The 27,635-nt window shown below is 43.4% G+C and overlaps 1 protein-coding gene across 3 annotated transcripts in view; it reads right to left on the bottom strand.

Moving 5' to 3' along the window:
- DDHD2 (DDHD domain containing 2) overlaps positions 1-27,635 on the bottom strand; it is a 131,054-nt gene that overhangs the window by 76,717 nt on the left and 26,702 nt on the right. For all 3 annotated transcript variants that reach the window (XM_082255218.1, XM_082255217.1, XM_082255216.1), the window contains exon 3: positions 15,138-15,328. In XM_082255218.1, coding sequence (XP_082111344.1) covers positions 15,138-15,328 — 191 coding nt within the window. The remainder of the gene's footprint in view (positions 1-15,137; positions 15,329-27,635) is intronic.

The raw sequence follows: 27,635 nt of genomic DNA, 5'->3' as shown, positions 1-27,635 counted from the left end.
AGCTATAAGGAACAGGGACACAAAACTTGGGGAGCACTGGGAGAGGACCCAGGAATATAACATATCTATAAATTTTAAAAGTGGGGTATTCCTGTACACTACACTGACTGCACTAAACTAACTCAACACACTATCCACTAACTACCTGCCTAATCTCTGTTGTCACACACTATACTTGCCAGATTTGCTGTTCGGAGGCTGAAGAGTGGGAAATTTCAGTGGAGATTGAAAAACTGCTTTTGATTGCTGGTGACTATTGTTTGCATTTTTAGGGGCTCATTCCTTGCAGTTTTTTTTTTTTTTTTTTTGGAGGGGGTTCTCTTTTTTTCCGTCACTTTTTAAATAGCCTTTTTTTTTCCTTTCTCTCCTTACTTCAGACTACTAATTAAGGTGAGTGATTCAGGTCCTATTTACATTTCTACAGGACTCCTTTCTGAGCTTGCTCTTTCTTGAGCTTGCCACCTTTTTGCTTACTGGATCTCTGACCAAGTGGACCTTAACTAAGTGGTGAGTTAAAAAACAGAGTTGAAAACAGGAGATTATAACAGGAGTCTTCTGACCAGTAAGTAACATCTGAAAATTTTCTATTAGTTGTATTATTGTTGTAACTGTGAAAATGTGTGCAACAAGATTGAAGGTTTTGTGCAGTGCATAGTGTGCCGCATGTATACAAAAACAGAGCAACCGCTCCAGGATGGATACCGCTGCGACAGATGTGAGCGGGTTGCCCTTCTGGAAGCTCACATTAGCGATCTGGAGGAGTAAATTGCAACACTGGGCAGATCTAACAACCTCGAAAGGGGTCCTCTGCTCGCTGAGCAGGTGGCTAGTGGGGTTAATGGAGAAGGTGGAGGGAAAAGTCAGGATTATCAGGTAGGAAGATGGGTTATTACAGTCAGAGGGAGTGATAGGGGCTCACAGAAAAGGAAGGCCAGCCCTAGGTTTGAGCACCCTAACAGATATGCCATGTTGGGTGAAGATGTGGGGGTGGCCAGCTCAGAGGTGGTAGCTCTAGATGTCACTGCTATCCCTAACAGCCGGGAGAGCAGTCCGTCTAGTAGAGGTTGTGAGGGGACTGTAGGTAGGCCTAGATAGTTGGTGGCAATTGATGATTCTATAATCAGAAGGACTGATACATTTTTTGCCAGGATCACCTCAACCGAATTGCTTGCTGTCTCCCGGGTGCCAGGGTTCAGCATGTGGTGGACCAGGTTGAAAATTACTGGGAGGGGCTGGGCATGACCTAGCTGTCTTGGTCCACATTGGAACCAATGACAGAATATATATAGGGTGAAGGCTCTTTAAGAACAAATTTAATGAACTAGGCTGCAAGTTGAAGGGAAGAACCTCCAAGGTGATATTCTCTGAAATATTACCTGTGCCATGCGCAAAACAGGAAGACAGGGGGAGATTAGAGAGATGAATGCATGGCTAAAGACCTGGTGTAAGAAAGAGGGATTTGGGTTTTTAGAGCACTGGGCTCACTTTTCATTGGGGTGCAACTTATATGCTAAAGATGGTTTGCACCTAAATAGAAGGGGGTCATTTGTGCTAGGGAAGAGGTTTATGGGAAGGCTGGAGTTTTTAAACTAGGATTGAGGGGGGAGGGTGAATTATATTATAATGGGACAGACAGGTCAGAGAGGGGTCAGCACCTATTGATGGCTGGAATGGGGAAATATGGGGGGAGAGTTATGGCAGAGGATAAGAAGGTTTCCATGTTACAAACAACCACTGGAAAGTACTATTTGTACCAAAATAAAAAATATGCAAAATAAGTGTGCAAAATGTGACACTGAATTAAAGTGTTTGTTCACCAATGCCAGAAGGCTGCCAAGCAAAATAGGTGAGTTGGAAGCTCTGGGGCAGGAGGAGAACTATGATTTAATCGGAATTGCTGAATCTTGGCTTCATTCTTCACATGACTGGACTATTAATATTACTGGCTATGCTCTCTTTCAGAAAGACAGGGTAAAACTGAGGGATGGTGGTGTCTGTCTCTATGTGAGAAGTGATCTCAAAGTGAGTGTGAAAGGGGACCTAGTTGATGGAGAGTGTGAGGAGTCTGAAGCAGTATGGGTGGAAATGTACATGGGTGTGCGTAATACAAAGATTATCATTGGAGTTTGTTATAGACCTCCCAGTATTAATGAGGAGGTGGAGACTCAGCTCCTTGCACAGATAGAATGGGCTGCAAGGGCTGGGACAGTGATAATAATGGGGGATTTTAACTACCCAGACATTGACTGGAGTAATGGCACTGCTGGAACAGTTAAAGGGCAAAAATGTATAAACCTATTACAAAACTGGTGCAGTTTATTGAGGCCCCCACTAGAAATGATGCTCTGTTGGACCTGGTAATCTCAAACCATGCAGAGCTTATTAATAATGTTCATATAAAAGAACAAAGAATATAATTTCATTTAATGTTAGCTGTCAGCATAAAAACGCATACAGGAAATATAAAAACACTTAACTTTAAGAGAGCAAATTTTCCAAGGATGAGGGCTGCTCTCCAGGATTTAGACTGGGAGGGAATATTGGCATCGATGAGCACAGAACAGAAATGGGAAATTTTCAAAAAGACTGTATGCAAACTCACTGCAAAGTATATTCCCATGGGCAATAAGTTTAAAAGGCTAAAAATAAAACCTATGTGGCTCAAGACCAAAGTTAAAAAAAAGATATAAATAATAAGAAAAGAGCTTTTAAAAAATATAAAAATGAAGGAACACTATCATTGTTTATTTGTTACAAAGAATATTACAGAATATATAAAAAGGAAATCAAGGACGCAAAAATTCAAAATGAACGACAGATTGCAAAAGATAGTAGGACAAACCAAGAAAAATTCTTCAAATATCTTAATAGTAAAAAGGTCTGAGCATGTAGGCCCTTTACAAAATAATCAGTAGTGGGTGACTGGGGACAACGAGAATGCAAATGTATTAAATACTTTCTTCAGCTCTGTGTATACAAAGGAGCATGGGGGAGCTCATCACCATAATGAGGGTGGTATTGACACAGCCCCAAATGATCCGCAATGGCTCAAAAGTGATATGGTCCAGAAATATTTAGACAGAACAAGGGTGGATAAAGCGCCTGGACCAGATAGCATCCACCCATGCATTCTAAAAGAATTGAGCACTGTAATTTGAAAGCCTTTGTTTCTAAATTTTAGGGGCTCATTAAGGACTGGAATAGTACCACTGGATTGGCGTAGGGCCAATGTGGTGCCTATATTTTAAAAAGGGATCAAAGTCTTTGCCAAGTAACTATAGACCTTCTAGTTTAACTTCTATAGTCGGGAAAATAGTGGAGAGTTTATTAAAAGACCACATAGATGAGTTCTTGCTGGAAAAATATTTTAAGCAACAGACATCAAGGATTCAGATGACACCCAGCTTTGCAGTGGAATAACTTCCTTACATGATGTCTCCAACTTAAAAGTTGTCCTTTATGCACTGTTTCATTGGTCAACTATGTGGCAAATGAGGTTTAATGTTGATAATGTTGTTATGCACTTGGGGGCTAAGAATATGCATGCATCATACATACTAGGGGGAGTAGAACTGGAGGAATCCATAGCGGAGAAGGATCTAGGTGTCCTAAGCTTAATAATAGCAGAGGATAAGAAGATTCACTAATTTTTTAGATCTAGTTTTTTCTTTGATTATCCACAAATTATCCATCACTCATCACTTGTCTTAATATTCTTTGTCCACATGATGGCGCCAGCCTAAATATATATACATTTCTTTATGATTATATGCACAGGTTTGTATACCATTCAAGCTCAAGGGGGTTATATGTGTTTTGCGTCTGGCAGTCACGCCCAGACGACGTCTTTTGATGACAAAACGTTGGCGACTCCAGACGCAACGTCCACACGCCCCTTCTCTGAGCCGGCTATTATTGTCCATGCTGACTGGATACTTGCGGGACGCCGTGATTGTATCTCCAGCCACCAGCCATGGCTACTCAACTGAATGAGAAAACCTCGCCAGATAAAGCATGTCACATAGATCTCAGGAACTCCAAGAAACCATAGGTAGCGCCGTAGAATAGTTAATTCCTCAAGGACGCTCCATTGTGGTCAGATGGATGTATGGAAGAAAATTGTACAAAAGAACATAGCGTAATCCCATAAATAACAATGATGAAGTTTATTAAAGAAAACTACTACATAGATGTAGCACAAGTAAGCACATAAAGAATGGTGGCTGGAGATTCAATCACGGCGTCCCGCAAGTATCCAGTCAGCATGGACAATAATAGCCGGCTCAGAGAAGGGGCGTGTGGACGTTGCGTCTGGAGTCGCCAACGTTTCGTCATCATCAGAGAAAAAGGTGAATGGCGTATGTATACGCCAATCACCCTGAAAACAAAGACAGAAATGAATGTGCCTTGTTTTCATGTGAGCAAGAGAGCAAAATATATTCGATTGGACTAAGTTCAGGAGAATCTTATTCATCCAGGAATAAAAGAACTTATCCAATACTTATAAACATTATAAAAACACATAATATGAATATTGGATGGGTCTTGTATGGTATAAAAACCTGTGCATATAATCATAAAGAAATGTATATATATTTAGGCTGGCGCCATCATGTGGACAAAGAATATTAAGACAAGTGATGAGTGATGGATAATTTGTATCTAGAAAATAAGTATGCCACGTTCTCATATGATTGAGAGGAGGCATTTGTTTAAAATCTAGATATTCCCAATAGTGAATAGAGTTAGGGGGGTATTATCCCTCCAAAATTTTATTGGAAAAGCAAAAATCCATATTCTTCAAAGAAAAAAACTAGATCTAAAAAATTAGTGAATCTTATCCTCTGCTATTATTAAGCTTAGGACACCTAGATCCTTCTCCGCTATGGATTCCTCCAGTTCTACTCCCCCTAGTATGTATGATGCATGCATATTCTTAGCCCCCAAGAGCATAACTTTACATTTATCAACATTATCAACATTAAACCTCATTTGCCACATAGTTGACCAATGAAACAGTGCATAAAGGACAACTTGTAAGTTGGAGACATCGTAGAAGGAAGTTATTCCACTGCAAAGCTGGGTGTCATCTGCAAAGACTGAAATGGTACTTTTAATCCCAGACTCTATATAATTTATAAAGATATTAAAAAGTAAAAAGGTCCCAACACTGAACCTGTGGGGTACACCACTAATAACCTTAGAATATTCAGAGCAAGAATCATTAACCCCTACTCTCTGAATTCTGTCTTTTAGCCAATTTTTTATCCAATTACAAACCGATCTTTCCCAGCCTGTAGACTTTACCTTACACATTAACCGTGTGGGGAACTGTGTCAAATGCTTTTGCAAAATCCAAGTATACTACATCTACAGCCACCCCTCTGTACAAGGTTTTATTTACCACCTCATAAAAAGAAATTAGGTTTGTTTGACAACTTCTGTCTTTCATGAATCCATGATGTCTGTTGCTTAAAATATTTTTCCAGCAAGAACTCATCTATGTGGTCTTTTAATAAACTCTCCACTATCTTCCCGACTATAGAAGTTAAACTAGAAGGTCTATAGTTACTTGGCAAAGACTTTGATCCCTTTTTAAAATATAGGCACCACATTGGCCCTATGCCAATCCAGTGGTACTATTCCAGTCCTTAATGAGCCCCTAAAAATTAGAAAGATGCAGATTAGGTTGGGAGAACATGTAGGGAATATCAAGAAGGGTTTCCCTGGACACAGCGTGTCTAAACATTATGACCAATGTCACCATAAAAACCCAAAAAAATACATTGTTCATAGCCATTGACAAATTTTAACCCCATTGGAGAGGATCCAATGTTAGGCGTGAAATTTCACGAATGGAAACACGCTGGATATATTCCCTTAAGACCTACGTCCCGTATGGGTTAAACGTTGAATGGGATGTCAATTCTTTCATCAACAATAGTTGATCTTTAGGATTTTTAAAATACCCTATGCTTTTATTTCTGGTTTTATACATGATTTTATTGTTATGTCTTATCAATATTGTTATGTATATGTCTTTGTTTATGTAATTAATCTTTTTACATGTTATAGGTATGTATGGTATATACCCTGTGCGGTCTTTTATTAACTATATCCGTTTTTCAAAATTTACTATGTTTGCCAACACACTGTTTTTATTTTTTATTTTTCAGTGTTTTGTAGTGCTGGATTTTTTTTGGTTTTTCACTTGAATTTTCTTTCTCCCACCCCTATAATATTCACATATTATATTTTAAAATTTTAATAGGAACTTCATTGTTCTATTGATTATAATTATAATATTTATCACATATTTTAAAACTTTATGTTCAAATGATGGCGTCGGTATGCATTTTATACATACACTTGTTTTTGTTTATATGCACGAGTCACTTTGTCATATTTTAGATCTATTCACAAATTTTTTAGATCTAGTTTTTTTCTTTGAATAATATGGATTTTTGCTTTTCCAATAAAATTTTGGAGTGATAATACCCCCCTAACTCTATTCTCTATTGGGAATATCTAGATTTTAAACAAATGCCTCCTCTCAATCATATGAGAACGTGGCATACTTATTTTCTAGATACAAATTATCCATCACTCATCGCTTGTCTTAATATTCTTTGTCCACATGATGGCGCCAGCCTAAATATATATACATTTCCTTATGATTATATGCACAGGTTTTTATACCATACAAGACCCATCCAATATTCATATTAAGTGTTTTTATAATGTTTATAAGTATTGGATAAGTTCTTTTATTCCTGAATGAATAAGATTCTCCAATCGAATATATTTTGCTCTCTTGCTCACATGAAAACAAGGCACATTCATTTCTGTCTTTGTTTTCAGGGTGATTGGCGTATACATACGCCATTCACCTTTTTCTCTGATGATGCAGGGTGTAGCTCTCCGTCTTTGCAGTGGTGCGATAGGCTGAGTCATCTATTAATCACCTTACGGTCTGTGCGACGTGTGGATTTGGCTTCCGCCTCCGCCCTTCTGCTATTGGCCGAGATGCATGCCACTCATCTAGCTCAAGGGGGTTATATGTGTTTTGCGTCTGGCAGTCAGGCCCAGACGACGTCTTTTGATGACGAAACGTTGGCGACTCCAGACGCAACGTCCACCCGCCCCTTCTCTGAGCCGGCTATTATTGTCCATGCTGACTGGATACTTGCGGGACGCCGTGATTGAATCTCCAGCCACCATTCTTTATGTGCTTACTTGTGCTACATCTATGTGAGTAGTTTTCTTTAATAAACTTCATCATTGTTATTTATGGGATTACGCCAGGGCCGGAGTGGGACTCATTTTCAGCCCTGGAGTTTCATGACTTAGACCGGCCCACTTTAGTTCATGACTGACTATATTAAAATAATGTAATTAAAACCTCAGAATATAAGTTTGCAAAGGTGCACTGTTCTCTATTCTCTACAGCCTTGTAATTCATTGTATTTTTCAAAAAATATTTACAATTCAGTGCAAATTCAGTAGCCTAAGGCCTCTTTCACACGGCCGCTCCGGTTTTTTTGTCCGCTGTGGCACTTTTTTCTTTTTTACGGACACGGATGACACTTGTGTCATCCGGTCCGTATGTCTGCATATCATCCTATCCGTTTGCGTAATATATACGGACATAATGCATGTCTATGGGGTACAAGGGGAGATGGTTAGAGGCTGTGGGCATGGTACAGGGGCAGATGGTTTGAGGCTGTGGACATGGTACAGGGAGAGATGGTTAGAGGCTGCGGGCATGGTACAGGGGGAGATGGTTAGAGGCTGTGGGCATGGTACAGGGGCAGATGGTTAGAGGCTGCGGGCATGGTACAAGGGGAGATGGTTAGAGGCTGTGGGCATGGTACAGGGAGAGATGGTTAGAGGCTGCGGGCATGGTACAAGGGGAGATGGTTAGAGGCTGTGGGCATGGTACAGGGGGAGATGGTTTGAGGCTGTGGGCATGGTACAGGGGCAGATGGTTAGAGGCTTTTTGCATGGTACAGGGGGAGATGGTTAGAGGCTGTGGGCATGGTACAGGGGCAGATGGTTAGAGGCTGTGGGCATGGTACAGGGGCAGATGGTTAGAGGCTGTGGGCATGGTACAAGGGGAGATGGTTAGAGGCTGTGGGCATGGTACAGGGGCAGATGGTTAGAGGCTGCGGGCATGGTACAGGGAGAGATGGTTAGAGGCTGCGGGCATGGTACAGGGAGAGATGGTTAGAGGCTGCGGGCATGGTACAGGGGCAGATGGTTAGAGGCTGTGGGCATGGTACAGGGAGAGATGGTTAGAGGCTGCGGGCATGGTACAGGGGGAGATGGTTTGAGGCTGTGGGCATGGTACAGGGGCAGATGGTTAGAGGCTGTGGGCATGGTACAGGGGCAGATGGTTAGAGGCTGTGGGCATGGTACAGGGGCAGATGGTTTGAGGCTGCGGGCATGGTACAGGGGGAGATGGTTAGAGGCTGTGGGCATGGTACAGGGGCAGATGGTTTGAGGCTGCGGGCATGGTACAGGGGGAGATGGTTAGAGGCTGCGGGCATGGTACAGGGGGAGATGGTTAGAGGCTGCGGGCATGGTACAGGGGGAGATGGTTAGAGGCTGCGGGCATGGTACAGGGGCAGATGGTTTGAGGCTGCGGGCATGGTACAGGGAGAGATGGTTAGAGGCTGTGGGCATGGTACAGGGGGAGATGGTTTGAGGCTGCGGGCATGGTACAGGGGGAGATGGTTAGAGGCTGTGGACATGGTACAGGGGCAGATGGTTTGAGGCTGCAGGCATGGTACAGGGGGAGATGGTTAGAGGCTGCGGGCATGGTACAGGGGGAGATGGTTAGAGGCTGCGGGCATGGTACAGGGGCAGATGGTTAGAGGCTGTGGACATGGTACAGGGGCAGATGGTTTGAGGCTGCGGGCATGGTACAGGGAGAGATGGTTAGAGGCTGTGGGCATGGTACAAGGGGAGATGGTTAGAGGCTGTGGAGGGGTCTTACCTGGCCGTGATGAGAGGCGAGCGCCACTGCTGGGCCACTGCAGTTTTTTTCTTTTGATTTAAAAATGGCGCCCCCCCGGCGTCATTAGGTCACTGCTGACAGAGGAGGCGGGACAGATTACTTAGCTGAGACAGGAGGCGGGGCGGAGGCGGGACGAAGTGCTTAGCTGGGAGGAGGTGGGAGGGAGAGAAGACATCCTCGGGTCTGAGAGGAGGCGGGGCGGAGGCGGGACGAACTGCTTAGCTAGGAGGAGGCGGGACGGAGGTCGAGCATAATTGTAATAATGCAGAGCTAGCTGATTACATTTTTTCTCTACCTCCGTCCCGTCTCCTCCCAGCTAAGCAGTTTGTCCCGCCTCAGCCCTGCCTCCTCTCAGACCCGAGGATGTATTCTATCCGTGCCGCCTCCTCTCTGCTAAGCAACCAGTCCTGCCTCCTCTCTGTCAGCTGTGTTCTAAATTTTAGAACACCGGTGACACCGGCCCTCAACCTGACCAGCCCACCGGGAATTCTCCCGGTTCTCCCGATTGGCCAATCCGGGCCTGGATTACGCTATGGTCTTTTGTACAATTTTCTTCCATACATCCATTTGACCACAATGGAGCGTCCTTGAGGAATTAACTATTCTACGGCGCTACCTATGGTTTCTTGGAGTTCCTGAGATCTATGTGACATGCTTTATCTGGCGAGGCTGTCTCATTCAGTTGAGTAGCCACGGCTTTTTGGTAAGCTGCTTCCCACACTAGTGCACTGTGGTGTCCCCACCTTACACATTCCCTGGGTGTCACAGGAAGGAAGGACTGTTATTCACAATTACCTTCTTGGATTTGTTTTATCTTGGACTTTACCTTGGGATTTTTAGTCACTCTATGCTTACTTCCTTATGTTATTTCAAAATGTCTTTTGTATGATATTTTTTGTCATTGCATTTATGATCATTTTTTATGCTTAGCGCTGCACTTTTTGTGATTATTAACAATAGCATGCAATGTCAAGATGCGGTTTCCAAAGCAAGCAAAGTCCTTTCTTGTATTAACAGAGGCATGGACTCCAGAGAGAGAGATATCATTTTGCCCCTGTACAAATCATTAGTAAGACCTCATCTGGAATATGCAGTTCAGTTTTGGGCACCGGTTTTTAAAAAGGATATTGAGGAACTGGAGACAGTTCAGAGAAGGTAAATCAAGCTGATAAGAGGCATGGAGGAGCTCAGCTATAAGAAAATATTAGAGGAACTGAATTTATTCTCTCAGAAGAAGAGGAGATTAAGGGGGGGACATGGTCAACATGTATAAATACATAGGGGTCCATATAGTGAACTGGGTATTGAGTTTTTCACTTTAAGGTCAACACAGAGGACAAGAGGGCACTCATTCCGTTTAGAGGAAAACAGATTTTGTCTCCGAATACGTAAAAAAGGTTTCTTCACCGTAAGAGCTGTGAAAATGTGGAATAGACTCCCTCTCCAGAGGTGGTTCTGGCTAGATCACTATATTGCTTTAAAAAGGCCTGGATTCTTTCCTGGGTGTACACAATATAAATGGGTACTAATTGTTATATGTTATGTAAAGTTGATCCAGGGAATATCCGATTGCCTCTCGGGGATCAGGAAAGAATATATTTCCCCTGCTGTAGCAAATTTGATCATGTATAGCTGGGGGTTTTTTTCGCCTTCCTCTGGATCAACTGCAGGTATAGGATTGTGATTACCGTATATACTCGAGTATAAGCTGACTTTCAGCATTAAATGGATTAAAGGTTGCGCTGCCAAACTGCAGCACATTTGGGCGCAAAAGTAATTAGAGAAGTTCCACATCCTGTTTGTTTTAGAACGGGGTGAGGGGGAAAAAAATATGGACTTTATAGGCATATACTCAAGTCACTGTGTGACTTACCTTTTAAAAAAGGCGCCGCCCGAGGCCAACACGTCACCGCGCATGCGCCGCTTGCTCGGGAATAGTCGAACGTGTACGGGCTATCCCGAGCATCGGCGGTGCATGCGCGGTGACGTGTTGGCACCGGGCGGTGCCATTTTTAAATGTAAGGCGCCTCACCGACAGGTAAGTGAGACTCCTCCGCAGCCCCTGCGGGCATGGTACAGAACATTCTCCTGTACCATGCCCGCAGCACTGCATCTCCTGTACAATCTGTACCATGCCTGTGTACCATCACCTGTGCCATGCCTGTGTACCATCTCCTGTACCATCTTCTGTGCCATGCCTGTACCATCTCCTGTGCCATGCCTGTACCATCACCTGTGCCATGCCCGTACCATCACCTGTGCCATGCCCGTACCATCACCTGTACCATGCCATCTCCTGTACCATGCCTGTGCCATCTCCTGTACCATGCCCATAGCCCTGCATCTCCTTCACCATGCCCGCAGCCCCTGCACCATGCCTGCAGCCCCTGTTTTGTGTCTCGTGGTGGTCCAGTAGCTGCTGCATTTCCCACCCTAGGCTTATACTCAAGTCAATAAGTTTTCCCACTTTTTTGTGGTAAAATGAGGTGCCTTGGCTTATATTCGGGTTGGCTTATACTCGAGTATATACGGTATATGGTTGGATTTTCTTTACTTTTTTTTTTGTTTTTTTATTAGTTGAGCCAGATGGACTTGAGTCTTTTTTCCACCTAACTATGTAACTATACACGGCTGCCATGTAAGCAGCAGCCTTATACAGTGTGGGGCATTGACTTAGCCCCTGAGCCATGATTGGCTAAAGGCACCCTGCCTTTGGCCAATCATGGCTCTGACAGGACATTGTGCTGTGATTGGCCCAAGCATACAGGTCAGGTACATGCTTTGGCCAATCACAAGCACTTAATGCACTGCAATTGTGCAGCGCATTATGGGGTGCTCATCGGCGGGCGAACTTCCAGCCGGGCCCCCCGGGTGTTCATGTGTTCGCGAACACCCGACCTCTACTGAGGAATCATCAGAGAAGTCTGAACAGCCAAGACTATTGGGCCCCCCATATGTAATTATCATCTTAGTATACTCAAAGGGATGCAGTAGAAACAATTGAACCCCCATGTCATTATATAAAACACATATGGAAACTTCTGGGAAAAAAAGCCTGCTTCTAAAAGAAGGATTATTAGAAACACCGCATAGATGAAGCAATAGTTTATGAAATGCACAGTCACAGATAGCGAATTTCACATGTAAAAGTTAATTTGCAAACAAAGGAAATCTAGTTGAACTACAGCCACCAGAGATCCTGCCCCCAATTTATCCACTTCATGTGTATGTTCAAGTTAGACATAAAATATCAGCATACTGCAGAACCCTGGAGGTCAGTCATGGTGTGTTCAGCTAAGAAATAACCCCTGATCTGTAATGCATTTGCAATTAATGTTTATGCCATCAAGCAGTTAGCAGAATCCAGGACTTAGGTAAAAATATGCTCTGTGGCTACCAATGAATTATATATCTATCCAGTGGAAGTACTGGGGGACTTCAGGTAAAAAAAGTGTGAATGTGAGTGCACCAAGTGGTGTGTTTAGTGGATACTAGTAACCCCTAATAGGTACAGCTTGCACTCCTCCTTCCTGACCATTGCCAAATGTTTAGTTGGAATGAGCCACCCATAGAGAAAAGTACACTGAAGTAAACCTGAATATTTCACTCAGGTGAGAAGCACCCAAAGTCTCTCAATTTCTGAGGTCTTAACCTGGTCAGGCCTGGTAGTAAATTAAAGCTGCTGACATCCTGAGCCTGGAAATGTGGACAGAGCAGTCAGAAGAACACCACCTGCCTGTGATAACGAGCAGACATTAGGCACAGGTTTGTCTATGCAGCCCTTGTATAGGGGACTAGTCATAGATCCAGTCAATTATATGTTGCAGGATCCATAACAAAATCAAGCACAAAGACCTAATTGCACCCAGACTGAAGGAAGAGGAAGGTGTCAGACAGTTTTTACAGAGGAGACTAATCCTTTTCGGACTTCCAGGGATTCTTTTGCCACAGGTTTGCTTATGCACTTTTGGCAAAGATTTTTTGGCCCAGCTGGCTGCCATTTGCCCTCATAGGAAGCACATGCTTAGGGAGAGAATGCACGCTGCTGGTCTTAGCCAAAATCGCTGCTACCACTAATTAGCATTATGTGCATAGTGTAAGTACAGGTGGCCTCAGCATGCTCTAGCTTACCTTAGAGCGGTCCTGGCTCGCAGGCTCTGCAGGGCAGAATGGTGCAGCATCCAACATGGTCAGCTTCAAGCAAACATCCAACACATGTTTCTTGAAAGCTTTCCTGCCCCTGCTCTGGCCCCAGCTCCAACGGCCCCATCAGTAGTATGGGTGGACACATACATGCTGATAGTGTGCTCTGTCCTCCCTGCTGCATAAGGTGTCTGGCTCTGTAAGATTGAGGTTGCATGTTCCAGGTTCCAAAAAACGCTGCCTTGGCAAAACCGTAAGGGGATGTCACCCGCTGCAACCAATCTGGATGCACCTACAAGTGACGCAACCAAAAGTGTGGTGTACCACACATACGCTCATACCTCCACCAAGATGGTGCCCATAAGAAGTGATGATGTCACCACATCCCACAAGCAAGACACTGCCATCTTGGTCCACCCTGTGCTCCAGATCACAGCAGGTTGGAGCCAGTGCCTGTGGAAAAAAGAGCAAGTGCCCCTCTGCCTCCTGGCCCTGCATCAATGAGTGAGACACACTCAAGGTGCTCTCGATTCGATGCTCTCGATTCGATAGGGGGGCGGTTGCTTAACCCCTCCCAGTGGGAGCAAACCCTGAGGGGGTTCCTCTAGTTGCCTCTGTCCTGAAGCTGCCTAACCTCCCTAGAGGCTTGTGTAGACAGTCGGGTGGGCTGGCCCTTACAACTAGCACAGAGCCTAGAAGAAAACAAACTGCTTGTAGCTTCTGTTGGTCAGGAGAAAACACAAGAACTGAGGTATGTGACGGCGTTTTAAAATGGTGGATAATGCGTTTCCTGTTTTAGGTGGGAGGAGACCTATCTCTTTTAGATGCTGGCCGGGAAGACGACTTGAGAAAAACAATTTAAACTGTAGTATCATGCTGCAACATAACACAACTGAAATAAGGGGGTCTGAATATTTTATGAATGCACTGTACTTGATTTTTCTGTGCTTTAACCTGCAATATTTAAAAAGAGAAGTATGGGATTCTTTTTTTTTTCACGTAATCCAAATCCTTATGAGCTGCTAGTGCCTACAGATCTTTCCTGACCTCTGAGAAGTGCACACTGTTAAAAAAAAATAATTACCTGTGGGAGGGGCTACAGACTTTCCTGGAGTGTCATGCTGACAATAAGGTCTGGATACGCCCCCCTTCCTTCTCCACTTTGTGATTGATGTCAGTTCTGAGAGCTCTCTGCTCCCTCCCGAGAGTTCACACTACAGAGCTCTCCCTCTCCCCTTGCAGCGGCTGGAGCATGAGCGCACACAGGCTTTGAATGCCGATGGAGGAAAGGGGGGAATTAGATAAGGGGGGGGGGGGGAGGTCATGGATGAAAACAGCTCAGAACACAGGACCGCACAGCTTCTGGAGGTGAAGAGAGTGCACGGCTCGTCACACTTCCTCCACTTCCTAGTTTTAGTGTGGTACACATCGCCATGGAAACAGAGGCACGTGAAAAGCGTTCATGCTCTCGCTGCCAGCTCAGGTGTGCACCCTTCACCAAGAACAGCCACATGCTCAAGGGAAGGTGGAACTAAAAGAGGGGTGTTTTGCTGGAGTAGTATTGAACCTCCCCCCCCCCATTTTTTCAAAAAGAGAATCAGCCGTTATAAGCTCCTTACTGACAGCTCAAATGGATGGCTTGTGCATTTTTTTTTTTTTTCTTTTGGTGCCTGTAGAGCATTGTCTCCTGCAGACCTGTAAGTGTACTTGTATACCCGTACATCCCGTATGGACAGGCAGATAAGATAGGAACAATTTAATGACCTATCTCAATGCACTGTGGAAACTTCTTCCCATGCTGCTGCCACAGGGAGAGAGGGCAGCACCTGCAGCATTGGGAACATGTTACATGTTCCATCCTAAAAACGGGTGGAATAAGTAACATGCTCCCAAAGGTGAACTTATCCTTTAAAGTTTGAATTCACTAGACAGCATGAGGAGTAAAACATAGTGGGGAATCGAAGAGATGAATTACCTCTAGGGTCTCACTGAAGCTCTCTGGATAAGGGATATATTTGCTGTCTTTATCCCCTTTGTAAAACCAGCTGCACCTCTGCACCAAAGAATCCTCCTCATCCCAGTACACAGACAGCCTCCGGCGGCTCCCCAGATACACATCATATCGTCCTCCACACACTGGGATCACAATACTGTTTGGGTTTTGTCCTATAACAACAGAACAAAAAAATACCATTAAAACATAGCTACTGCAAATGAGTTAAAGGAAAAAATAGGTACGTGAGGCTATTGACAGGCCCAGCAGTGAAATACATAGCTGAAGAATTTTTTACCTTTGACATAAAATGCAAATTTTCATGAGATCCATCTGCCCCTACTGAGCAGTAAGGCTCATAAGAAGCCTGCATTGCTGAAAACGCTGAGCCACCGCCCACACTCCTACCTGCTCTGTGAGATAACAGTCAAAGCTCATGCCCCCTGCTAATTGGAGGGCCCTAGCTGTGACTTGGTAGGAGGCATGTCAGACCTCTGCAAAAAGACTACTGCTTGCACAGGGTCCTTTTCTAAAGCATGCTGGCAGGGGACAGGCTTTCTACTCAAGTTGGGGCTGATTTTTAAAGAAAACTCTAAGACTTTGCGCACCTTTTGTTTCAAATGCACCTGGAATGTATTTAGCCAAATAAACAGAAAGTTCCATTGAGCTTTAACTGCATTTTCTTCCTAAGCTGTATTGCACATATTAATAATGGGGTGCTGATTGCCATATTACCTGCAGATACAGTAGGTCAGGCCTCGACAAAACCCGGGCGCCAGGTCGCATTTGCGACTAGAATTAGCGACCTGGGGTGCCCTGCAGAAGGTGTCCTGTCATTTTTGTATGGACTTCCGCGCACGGACTTCCGGGCCGTCCGAAAATTGAGGTCCCGGCTTTTCGGCCTACTTGAGATGAGAGGCTTCCAATGGGGAACTGGCGCCCTCTTGTGGTGGCCGGGAGTAATTACTGTTGTAATTACTGTTTCCACTGTTTGTTCACAATGCATTACCATCTCCCTGTCCAGTTAGTTACCTTTGACAGGGAGTGTGGTTATTTATTATTAATTTAATTTATTTTTTAAATGTAAAAACTAAATAATATTTTTTTCTTTTTTTTTTTTTTATTATTAAAAAAATATATATTTTTTTTCCCAATTATTATTATTATTATTATTATTAAAAAAAATAATATAAATATATAAATATATATATTTATATATATTTTTTTTTTTTTCTCATCGCCATGCCACAGCCGAAGGCCCCTTTCACATGGGCTGTCTGATCAGGTCCGCCTGTCAGTTTTTCAGGCAGACCTGATCAGACCCTTCATTCTCCTCTATGGAGCAGTAATCTGCTGCCATCTGATCCTGTCCGTCAAAAGCAGACGGATGGTGGTTCTATTTTCTATCCATCCCGTGGATCGGATCAGATGGCATCGGATGGAAAGAGAGAGTCTGTTTTCATCCAATTGCGCTAGAGGAGAGTGGGGTTCTAGTCGTATTTATGTGTAAATTTAGTATTCGTTTTATTAAATAAAGCTTGGTTGTTAGTTTAAAAAAAAACTGGCTCCTAACTTTTTTAGCTGGCTCCTAGGAAAATTTGTCAAGCCCTGCAGTAGGTGATGCTACGGCTTTAAGTAAAAGACAGATTTATGTCTTAGCTGATTAAAGGATTGCAAAGCTCCTTAACTTCAAAGTTAACAGGATTATTTTCCAGACTCACAAATCCAATTACTTTTAAGTTTTTGCATTAAATAGGGCTTCCCTTTTACCTATACATGTTTCCACCCCTATTTAGGGAAAGCTATACGTGTTTCCCAAGTTATCATTGTAACATCTGTCTGAAAGTAATTTTTGATTCCTGACACACGCTTCATATGTCCATTTTCGTGCTGTTCTATATTTTGAATATTATATTTCATATACAGTGCCTTAAAAAAGTATTCCTCATTTTGTCATGTTACAACCAAAAATGTAAATGTATTTTATTGGGATTTTATGTGATAGATCAACACAAAGTGGCACATAATTGTGAAGTGGAAGGAAAATGATAAATAGTTTTCAAAATATTTTACAAATAAATAACTGAAATGTGTGGCGTGCATTTGTATTCAGTCCCCTTTACTTTAATCTAGGTGAACCAATGGCCCTTGGAAGTCATTTAATTGGTAAATAGAATCCACCTGTGTTTAATTTAATCTAAGTACAGATGTTCTGTGAAGACCTCACAGGTTTGCAGAGTTTTAGAGGTGTTAGAGAACCTTAGTAAAGAAACATCATCATGAAGGCAAAGGAACACATCAGAAAGGTCAGGAATAAAGTTGTGGAGAAGTTTTAAGTAGAGTTAGGTTATAAAAAAATATCCCACACTATGAACATCTCATAGAGCACTGTTCAATCCATCATCCGAAAATGGAAAGAGTATGGCAAAACTTCAAACCTACCAAGACATGGCCGTCCACCTAAACTGACAGCCCTGGGCAAGGAGAGCATTCATCAGAGAAGCAGTCAAGAGGCCCATGGTAACTATGGAGGAGCTGCAGAGATCCACACCTCAGGTGGGAGAATCTGTCCACAGGACACCTATTGGTCACGCACTCCACAAATCTGACCTTTATAGAAGAGTGGTAAGAAGAAAGCTGTTGTTGAAAGCCATAAGAAGTCCCATTTGCGTTTGCAAGAAGCCATGTGAGGGACACAGCAAACATGTGGAAGAAAGTGCTCTGGTCAGATGAGACCAAAAATAAGATTTTTGTCAGATTTTACCATAAAATCTTTTTCTCTGATGTCCATTGACAGACGCAGCCTAATCTCCATGAGCTGAGTGGGTTTATGATCCTGATGGGAGGAGCATAAACCCACTCAGCTCATGGAAATAAGGATGAGGCTGCATATAGGCTGACGATAGAGAAATGTAACTTTTTGGCCTAAAAGCAAAACGCTATGTGTGGCAGAAAACTAACACTGCACATCACCTTAAACACATCATCCCCATGGTGAAACATGGTGGTTGCAGCATCATGTTGTGGGGATGCTTTTCTTCAGCAGGGACAGGGAAGCTGGTCAGAGTTTATGGGAAGATGGATGGAGCCAAATACAGGGCAATCTTCGAACAAAACCTGTTAAGAGAGTCTGCAAAAGACTTGAGACTGGGGCGGAGGTTCACCTTCTACAAACCCGATTCCAAAAAAGTTGGGACACTGTACAAATTGTGAATAAAAATAGAATGCAACGATGTGGAGGTTTCAAATTTCAATATTTTATTCAGAATACAACATAGATGTCATCAAATGTTTAAACTGAGAAAATGTATCATTTTAAGGGAAAAATAAGTTGATTTTAAATTTAATGGCATCAACACATCTCAAAAAAGTTGGGACAAGGCCATGTTTACCACTGTGTGGCATCCCCTCTTCTTTTTATAACAGTCTGCAAATGTCTGGGGACTAAGGAGTCAAGTTGCTCAAGTTTAGGAATAGGAATGTTGTCCCATTCTTGTCTAATACAGGCTTCTAGTTGCTCAACACTCTTAGGTCTTCTTTGTCGCATCTTCCACTTTATCATGCGCCAAATGTTTTCTATGGGTGAAAGATCTGGACTGCAGGCTGGCCATTTCAGTACCCGGAAACCTTCTTCTACGCAGCCATGATGTTGTATTTGATGCAGTATGTGGTCTGGCATTGTCATGTTGGAAAATGCAAGGTCTTCCCTGAAAGACAACATCTGGATGGGAGCATATGTTGTTCTAAAACTTGGACATACCTTTCAGCATTGATGGTGCCTTTCCAGATGTGTAAGCTGCCCATGCCACACGCACCCATGCAACCCCATCCCATCAGAGATGCAAGCTTCTGAACTGAGCGCTGATAACAACTTGGGTTGTCCTTGTCCTCTTTTAGTCCGAATGACATGACGTCCCAGTTTTCCAAAAAGAACTTCAAATTTTGATTCGTCTGACCACAGAACAGTTTTCCACTTTGCCACAGTCCTTTTTAAATGAGCCTTGGCCCAGAGAAAACGCCTGTGCTTCTGGATCATGTTTAGGTATGGCTACTTTTTTGGCCTATAGAGTTTTAGCCGACAACGCCGCATGGTTCACCGACAATGCTTTCTGGAAGTATTCCTGAGCCCATGTTGTGATTTCCATTACAGTAGCATTCCTGTATGTGATGCAGTGCCGTCTAAGGGCCCAAAGATCACGGGCATCCAGTATGGTTTTCTGGCCTTGACCATTACGCAGAGATTGTTCCAGATTCTCTAAATCTTTTGGATGATATTATGCACTGCAGATGATGATAACTTCAAACTCTTTGCAATTTGTCTCTGAGAAACTCCTTTCTGATATTGCGCCACTATTTTCGCCACAGCATTGGGGGAATTGGTGATCCTCTGCCCATCTTGACTTCTGAGAGACACTGCCACTCTAAGAGGCTCTTTTTATACCCAATCATGTTGCCAATTGACCTAATAAGTTGCAAATTGGTTCTCCAGCTGTTCCTTATATGTACATTTAACTTTTCGGCCTCTTATTGCTATCTGTCCCAACTTTTTTGGAATGTGTAGCTATCATAAAATCCAAAATGAGGCAATATTTGGCATGACATTTCAAAATGTCTCACTTTCAACATTTGATGTGTTATCTATATTATATTGTGAATAAAATAAAAGTTTGAGATTTGTAAATGAGTCTGTTCCTTTTTTACTCACAATTTATACAGTGTCCCAACTTTTTTAGAATCGGGTTTGTAGCAGGACAATGATCCTAAACATACAGCCAGGGCTACAATGGAATGGTTCAGATCATGGATGTCTAACCTGCGGCCCGGGACCGCAGGCAATGCGGCCCACTGCCCCCTGAATTTTTATTTTTGCTGGGGAGGAAGGAAGTCAAGTCGGGGGCACGGCCACAGCAGTTTCCAATTAACTGTAGACAGAGACCGCCTTAGAGGGGAGGGGAGGCGAGTGCCGCCGGATTACAAACAGAGCGGGGATCTCCTGTTTGCTCAGCGGCCGCTGTCATATGGAGCCCCGCCTCCTGGACTGGCTCCTGTGATAGACAGTACATTGGTGATGTCTATCATAGGAGCCGGTCCAGGAGGCAGGACTTCGTATGACAGCCGTCGCCGGGTAAGCGAGAGTTCCCTGCTCTGTGTAATCCAGCAGTTCTCCTCTCTCTTCATTGCAGACTGCATTGGATGGGCTTGCACTGGTGAGACTACATTGGATGGGCACTGATCAGGCTGCATTGGATGGGCATGCACTGGTGAGGCTGCATTGGATGGGCATGCACTGGCGAGGCTGCATTGGATGGGCATGCACTGGCGAGGCTGCATTGGATGGGCATGCACTGGGCTGCAAGTGCCGTGCAATCTCCTGGCTGCTGCAGGAGACTTAGGATGTCTGCAGTCAGTGATAGAGCCGCTGCTTCCTGTATAGTTTCGGCTCTGTAACAGGTGGAGTGATATGAAAAGCAGTACCCGCATGACCAGCAGTACCCACCAGCAGTCTACAAAATAAGTAGAAAAGGTATGTGCATTAGCGTGTGTAAATTGTTGCAATATGTTTTTTAATAACTAGTTGTGTTTTGTCATAATATGTCATGTCCTTGTTCATACATGTATGAATAAGGACATGACCTTTTCTGGCTGCCCAAGTCATACATGCAAGGGGTGCAACTATCCCCCAACACATAACTGCAAGTATCCCAGCATGTGCAGAGTTTCTGACTCCTCCAAATCACTGAAGTGGTCATGGTGGTTAGAGTGTTCCTTTAATATCTCTCAGAAGAAGTAAACCTCTGTATACTGATTATATTTAATTTGATCGTCCTCCAGTTGTGTTAAATTAGTGCTGGGGGGGGGGGGGGCGCGGCCGCACGGGAAGTGCACGGCAGCGTTTTATTGCTTATCTACCTTAACTATAGTATATATTTTATATGCGGCCCGAGAAAAATTCTCTACACTTAATGTGGCCCAGAGAAGCCAAAAGGTTGGACACCCATGGTTTAGGTCAGGGGTAATTAATTAGAATTCAAGGAGGTCCGGTCGCTAAAATTTTCTTTGGGCCGAGGTCCGAATCTGAAGTCTGTGCTATGACTCAGAAAGATGGGCAAAACAAAACGTGTCCATCAGCGTTGCTCTTAACATAAAATATGCCCATTTGAGTGCCCCTTAACATAAAATGTGTCCATCAGCGTGACCCTTAACATAAAATAAGGGGCACGCTGATGGGCACATTTTATGTTAGGGGGCACTCTGATGGGCACATTTTATGTTAGGGGGCACGCTGATGGGCACATTTTATATTAGGGTGCATGCTGATGGGCACATTTTGTAAGGGGGCACACTGATGGGCAAAACAAAACGTGTCCATTAGTGTTGCTCTTAACATAAAATATGCCCATTAGAGTGCCCCTTAACATAAAATGTGCCCATCAGAGTGCCCCCTAGCATAAAATTTGCCCATCGGCGTGACCCTTAGCATAAAATTTGCCCATCAGCGTGCCCCCTAGCATAAAATGTGCCCATCGGCGTGACCCTTAGCATAAAATTTGCCCATCAGCATGCCCCCAGCATAAAATGTGCCCATCGGCGTGACCCTTAACATAAAATATGCCCATCAGCGTGACCCTTAACATAAAATAAGGGGAACGCTGATTGTCACATTTTATGTTAGGGGGCACTCTGATGGCCACATTTTATGTTAGGGGGCACTTTGATGGGCACATTTTATGTTAGGGGGCATTCTGATGGGCACATTTTATGTTAGGGGGCACTTTGATGGGCACATTTTATGTTAGGGGGCATTCTAATGGGACCATTTTATGTTAAGGGGCACGCTGATGGGCAAAACAAAACGTGTCTATCAGTGTTGCTCTTAACATTAAATATGCCCATTAGAGTGTCCCTTAACATAAAATATGCCCATTAGAGTGCCCCTTAACATAAAATATGCCCATTAGAGTGCCCCTTAACATAAAATGTGCCCATCAGCGTGACCCTTAACATAAAATAAGGCGCAAGCTGATGGGTACATTTTATCTTAGGGGGCACTCTAATAGGCATATTTTATTTTATGGGGCACTCTAATGGACACAAATGTGTGCCCCTTAACAAAATATGCCCATCAGTCTGTATTTTTATAAAACTGTGCCCCACATACCTTTGGGAGCGAAAAATGTGGGAGCCAGGAGCAGCGAACATCAGGGGGGCAGGGCGTGCATGTGATGTCCCGCGGCTAGGCTGAGTGTGAGAGTCAGGAGCCGCAGTTAGGAGCAGGGGGGCGGGGCACGCACGTGACGTCACGCCCCAACTCGCGGCTGGCTGGGAGGGAGCCGAAGAAAGAAGCAGGGGGCGGGGCGCACACACGGAATGTCACTGGTTGCTGGGACACCCGCGGTCCCAGCAAACCAATGATTACTTACGGTGGCGGCCTGACGGGTCCGGGCGGAAGCCTCGTGCGGGCCGCTCCTGGACCGCGGGCCGCCATTTAGTGACGGCTGGTTTAGGTCAAAGCATATTCATGTGTTAGAATAGCCCAGTCAAAGTCCAGACCTAAATCCAATTGAGAATTTGTGGCAAGACTTGAAAATTACTGTTCACAGACGCTCTCCATCCAATCTGACAGAGCTTAAGCTATTTCGCAAAGAACGGGCAAAAATGTCAATCTAGATGTGTAAAGCTGGTAGAGACATCCCCAAAAAGACTTGCAGCTGTAATTGCAGAAAAAGGTGGTTCTACAAAGTATTGACTCAGGGGTGCGGAATACAAAATACATGCCACACTTTTCACATATTTGTAAAAAAAAAAAAGAAAACTATTTATCATTATATAAAAAAAATACATTTACGTTTTTGGTTTTCACATGACAAATTGTGGAAAATTTCAAGGGGTATGGATACTTTTTCAAGGTACTGTACATATCAAAGAATACAATTATCATTCCTGCTACGTAGCTCATATAACCTTGCAATGTCTATTTTTTTCAAACAGGTAAGACATGATCAATAGACTGGCACCAAGAGAGAGCGACGGAGGAAGACTGTCCTGTCTATGAGGGCTTCCATTGCAGGCGCAGCCACAGCTGAAGGGAATTGCAGCCAGAGGATATAAACAAAGCCATTGATTAGGGTACAGCTTGAATGTCTGTCTGAAGTAGGTAAGCATCTGGGGTGGGGATTTAGAATAGAGCATGGGTCAGAATAACTGGGGGAAAGGGTACTTTTATTGAAAGTACCCCTTTATTGTTCTAAAATATGAGTGCTACCAGTTCATCAGGATTATCGTTTACAAATGATCACTTAACTTCAATATAATACTCACTGCATTCATTTTAAGATCGCTGCAAGGACTGCATAACCTCACAGAATATGGCCCTTAGGGCACTTTCGCTTGCCAACTTTCTAACCAGCACAAAGCACATAGATCAAATAAATGGTCAGTGAACTCTCACCCAACAGTTAATACATTTTTAGAATTTTATATTTCAGACCTGGAATGAAGCAGTCAAGGAGATATCCAAGGCCACTGAAAATACAAATAGTTGGCTGATATGTAATCCAGCATATGCTCCGATGTGGTGTCTTTTTCTTTAACCTCTTGCCGATCTCCCCACACACATATACTGCAGGACGGCGGCTCCTGTGCGCAGAGTTATGTACATGTATGTGATTCTGCACTTCTGGGTCAGGGACGCACCGCCGGTGACCTGCTCCCGCTGTGATTGGACACAGCAGGCGCTAATCAGAGGGCCCGGTGGACACGAGGCACGGGCAGAACGGCGATCTGCCTATGTAAACAAGGCAGAACACCGTTCTGTGACAAGGGAAAGCTGTGATCTTGTTTCTGCTAAGCAGAAACACGGATCTCTGCTTTCCCACAGTATTAACATCTCCCACACAGTTAGCAAGCACTCCCTAGGAACACATTTAACCCTTTGATCTCCCCTGATGTTAACCACTTCCGAGCCAGTGTCATTAGTACAGTGACAGTACATATTTTTAGCACCGATCACTGTATTACGGTCACTGATTCCAAGAAGGTGTCCAATTTATCCGCCGCAATATCCCAGTCCCTCTGTAAGTCGCTGATCACCACCATTACTAGTAAAAAAGGAATAAAAATACCATAAATATATCTCATCGTTTGTAGACACTGTAACTTTTCAGCAAACCAATCAATATACGCTTATTGGGATTTTTTTTAAATTGAAGACATTTTTTTTTCTTTTTATTCGATATGTTTTATAGCCGAAAGTAAAAAATATAGTTTTTTTTTTTTTTTCTCAAAATTGTCGGTCTTTTTTTGTTTATAGCGAAAAAAAAAAAAATGGTGATCAAATACCACCAAAAGAAAGCTCTATTTGTGGGGGAAAATTATATACATTTTATTTGGGTGCAGCGTCGCACTACTGCACAATTCTCAGTTAAAGTAACGCAGTACCGAATTGCAAAAAAATTGCCTGGTCATGAAGGGGGTTAAACCTTCCGGAGCGGAAGCGGTAAACATGATAATCTAGTTTTAGCATTTTTGTATTATGTGAAAAGAGCATGACTTAACCTGGAATTCCCATTATAGGACCAATAATATTTCATTATGACAGCTCCATGACCTTACTTAAAGTGGAACTTTACTCATAACAACTTGATAAAAATAATGTTCTTTAGCAAAGAACATACATCCCACATTAATTATGTTACCAAAATTAGTGTGTGCTGTAAATTGCCTCCAGCTTTGTTCCTGTTTCTTCTTGTTGGAGGCTGCCATTTTGTTGAAGCCCAGAGACCTGAGCAGCAGTTAAAGGATAAGTTTACTTTTTGGAAAAAAATACATAATAAATGCACATTTTTTTGCAGGTAAAAAAATTTGCATTTTTTTTAAGCCTTTAAAACATTGCACCAGCCATCAGATCACTGTTGCCATGTAGGTCTCCAGCAGATTTGCCAGTTTATCTGCTTCCCCGCAGATACAATCTGAAAGGAAGCATGAATAAACTACCATGGCGCTCCACTTGCAGACAGAGCCCCATTTTTTAAAAATTGTGACAGCTAGTGGGGAGGGCTTCTCCCTGATAGCTGTAACAACGGGGCTCGGGGAGGTGCGGGGGGCAGTCCCTGAATGTGGGTGTAACATGTAACATGTTGTGAAAGGTAAACTTATCCTTTAAAACAGAACTAAACCCCTTTTTTTTATGTGAACTGTTAAGACAGGACAATTCGGTTTGTTGCAGGCTGGCTGGTAATTGGAGCTGGGAATTTTTCTTTGTTGTTTAACCACTTCAGCTCCGGAAGGTTTTACCCCCTTAATTACCAGGCCATTTTTTGCTATTCGGCAATGCGTTACTTTAACAATTGCGCAGTCATGCGACGCTGTACCCAAATACAATTTATATCCTTTTTCCCCCATAAATAGAGCTTTCTTTTGGTGGTATTTGATCACCTCTATGGTTTTTAGATTTTGCGCTATAAACAAAAAAGAGCGACAATTTAGAAAAAAAACCACAATATTTTTTACTTTCTGCTATAAAATATTCCTAATTTAAAAAATCTAATTTTTATCAGTTTAGGCCAATTTGTATTCTGCTACATATTTTTGGTAAACAAAATCCCAAAAAGCGTATATTAATTGGTTTGCGCAAAAGTTATAGGGTTTACAAAACTATGGGATAGATTTTTGGACTGTTCATTTTTTTTTTGTTGTTTTTATTAGTAATGGCGGCGATCAGCGATTTTTAGCGGGACTGCGACATTGTGGCAGACAAAAGTGACACTTTTTGGGGACTAGTGACACCAATACAGTGATCGGTGCTAAATAATATGCACTGTTACTGTATAATGACACTGGAAGGGGTTAATACTGGGGGTGATCAAGGGGTTAAGTGTTGGCCTAATTGTGCTTTCTAACTGTGGGGGGTGCTGTGACAGGCAGACAGAGATCGGTGTTTCAGCTTAGCTGAGACACATGATCTCATTGTGCCTGTCTGACAGGACAGCTGCCTGCCTTGTTTACATAGGTAGGCGGCTCTCCTATCAGTTTCCCGGGAGGCCGACGGTGATCGCGCCTGCTCCTCCTGCGGTCTGGCTCTCGCTGTGTCTAATCACACTGAGACCACATGCACATAATCACGTAGATTATGCGCAGCCGAGCCACTCTGCTGCAGTAAATCTGCATGGGGGGGTTGGCAGGTGGTTAAAGCAGAACTAAACCCTCCTATCCTTTTCAGCCAAGGAAGCTGTCATCTGCTTGATCTGCAACTGCCATGGTGCTGCACATGTGATCAGTAATGACACCAGCCCTTTGATGATTTGACAGTTTGGTTGAAAACACAGCCAATGTGACAGCTAGCATTCCTGGCATGCCGGGAATGTAACGGTTTTTAAAACTTTAAATCGATGGGTTTAGTTCCAATTTAATATTCAGGCTGTCAGCAAATTGGCCTCTACAAATTTGGCACAGTGCTGAAAAGTAGAGAGCAACTGAGCATGTGCACAGCAGGATGAGACCGTGTATAACTGAATTTTACACAGTCTAGGCACTTATTTGTAAAGTTTTACATAGCTATACCTGCAAACGGGGCCAGCCTGAAGTCATCTAGCAGGACTTCATTTTCTGACTAAAGTTCCACTTTATTCTAGTGTTCAGTATAGGATCCTGAAGTTTTATTATGTTCTTCTCTTCATTCACATGCAAGTCAACACGTCCAGCAAAAGTGACAATGACAGTACTGGGACAAACTGTAATACTGGCAGGAATTCTATAGCTGTTGCAACAATTTTTTTCTTTTTACAAATATTTTATTATTTTAACCACTTGCCTACTGGGCACTTAAGCCCCCCTCCTGCCCAGGCCACTTTTCAGCTTTCAGCGCTGTCGCATTTCGAATGACAATTGCACTATCATGCAACACTGTACCCAAATGAAATTGTCATCATTTTTTTTTTCAAACAAATAGAGCTTTCTTTTGGTGGTATTTAATCACTACTGGGGTTTTATTGCTGAACAAACAAAAAAAGAACGAAAATTTTGAAAAAAAAAAAAAAAAAAAAAAAAGTTTTTATAGTTTGTTATAAATTTTTGCAAACAGGTAATTTTTCTCCTTCATTGATGTGCGCTCATGAGGTGGCACTGATGGGCACTGATAGGCTGCACTGATGGGCACTGATAATGCGACACTGGTGGGCACTGATAAAGCGGCACTGGTGGGCACTGATAAGGCGGCACTGATAGGTGGCACTGATGGGCACTGGTAGGTGGTGCTGAAGGGCACTAATAGGCAGCACTCATGGGCACTAATAGGTGGCACTGATGAGCAATGATAGGCACTGGTAGGTGACACTTATGATGGGGCACTGATTGGCACTGATAGGTGGCACTGGTGAGCACTAATTAGGTGGCGCTGGTGGACACTGGCAGATAGCACTAGTGGGCACTGGTAGGTGGCGCTGGTGGGCACAATTTGCACTCTCCTCTTCGGGACCTATGTCC

Source organism: Pelophylax lessonae (assembly GCF_965119305.1).
Source record: "Pelophylax lessonae genome assembly, chromosome: 4".
Lineage (NCBI taxonomy): Eukaryota > Metazoa > Chordata > Amphibia > Anura > Ranidae > Pelophylax > Pelophylax lessonae.
This window is presented reverse-complemented; position numbering and strand designations above follow the sequence as displayed.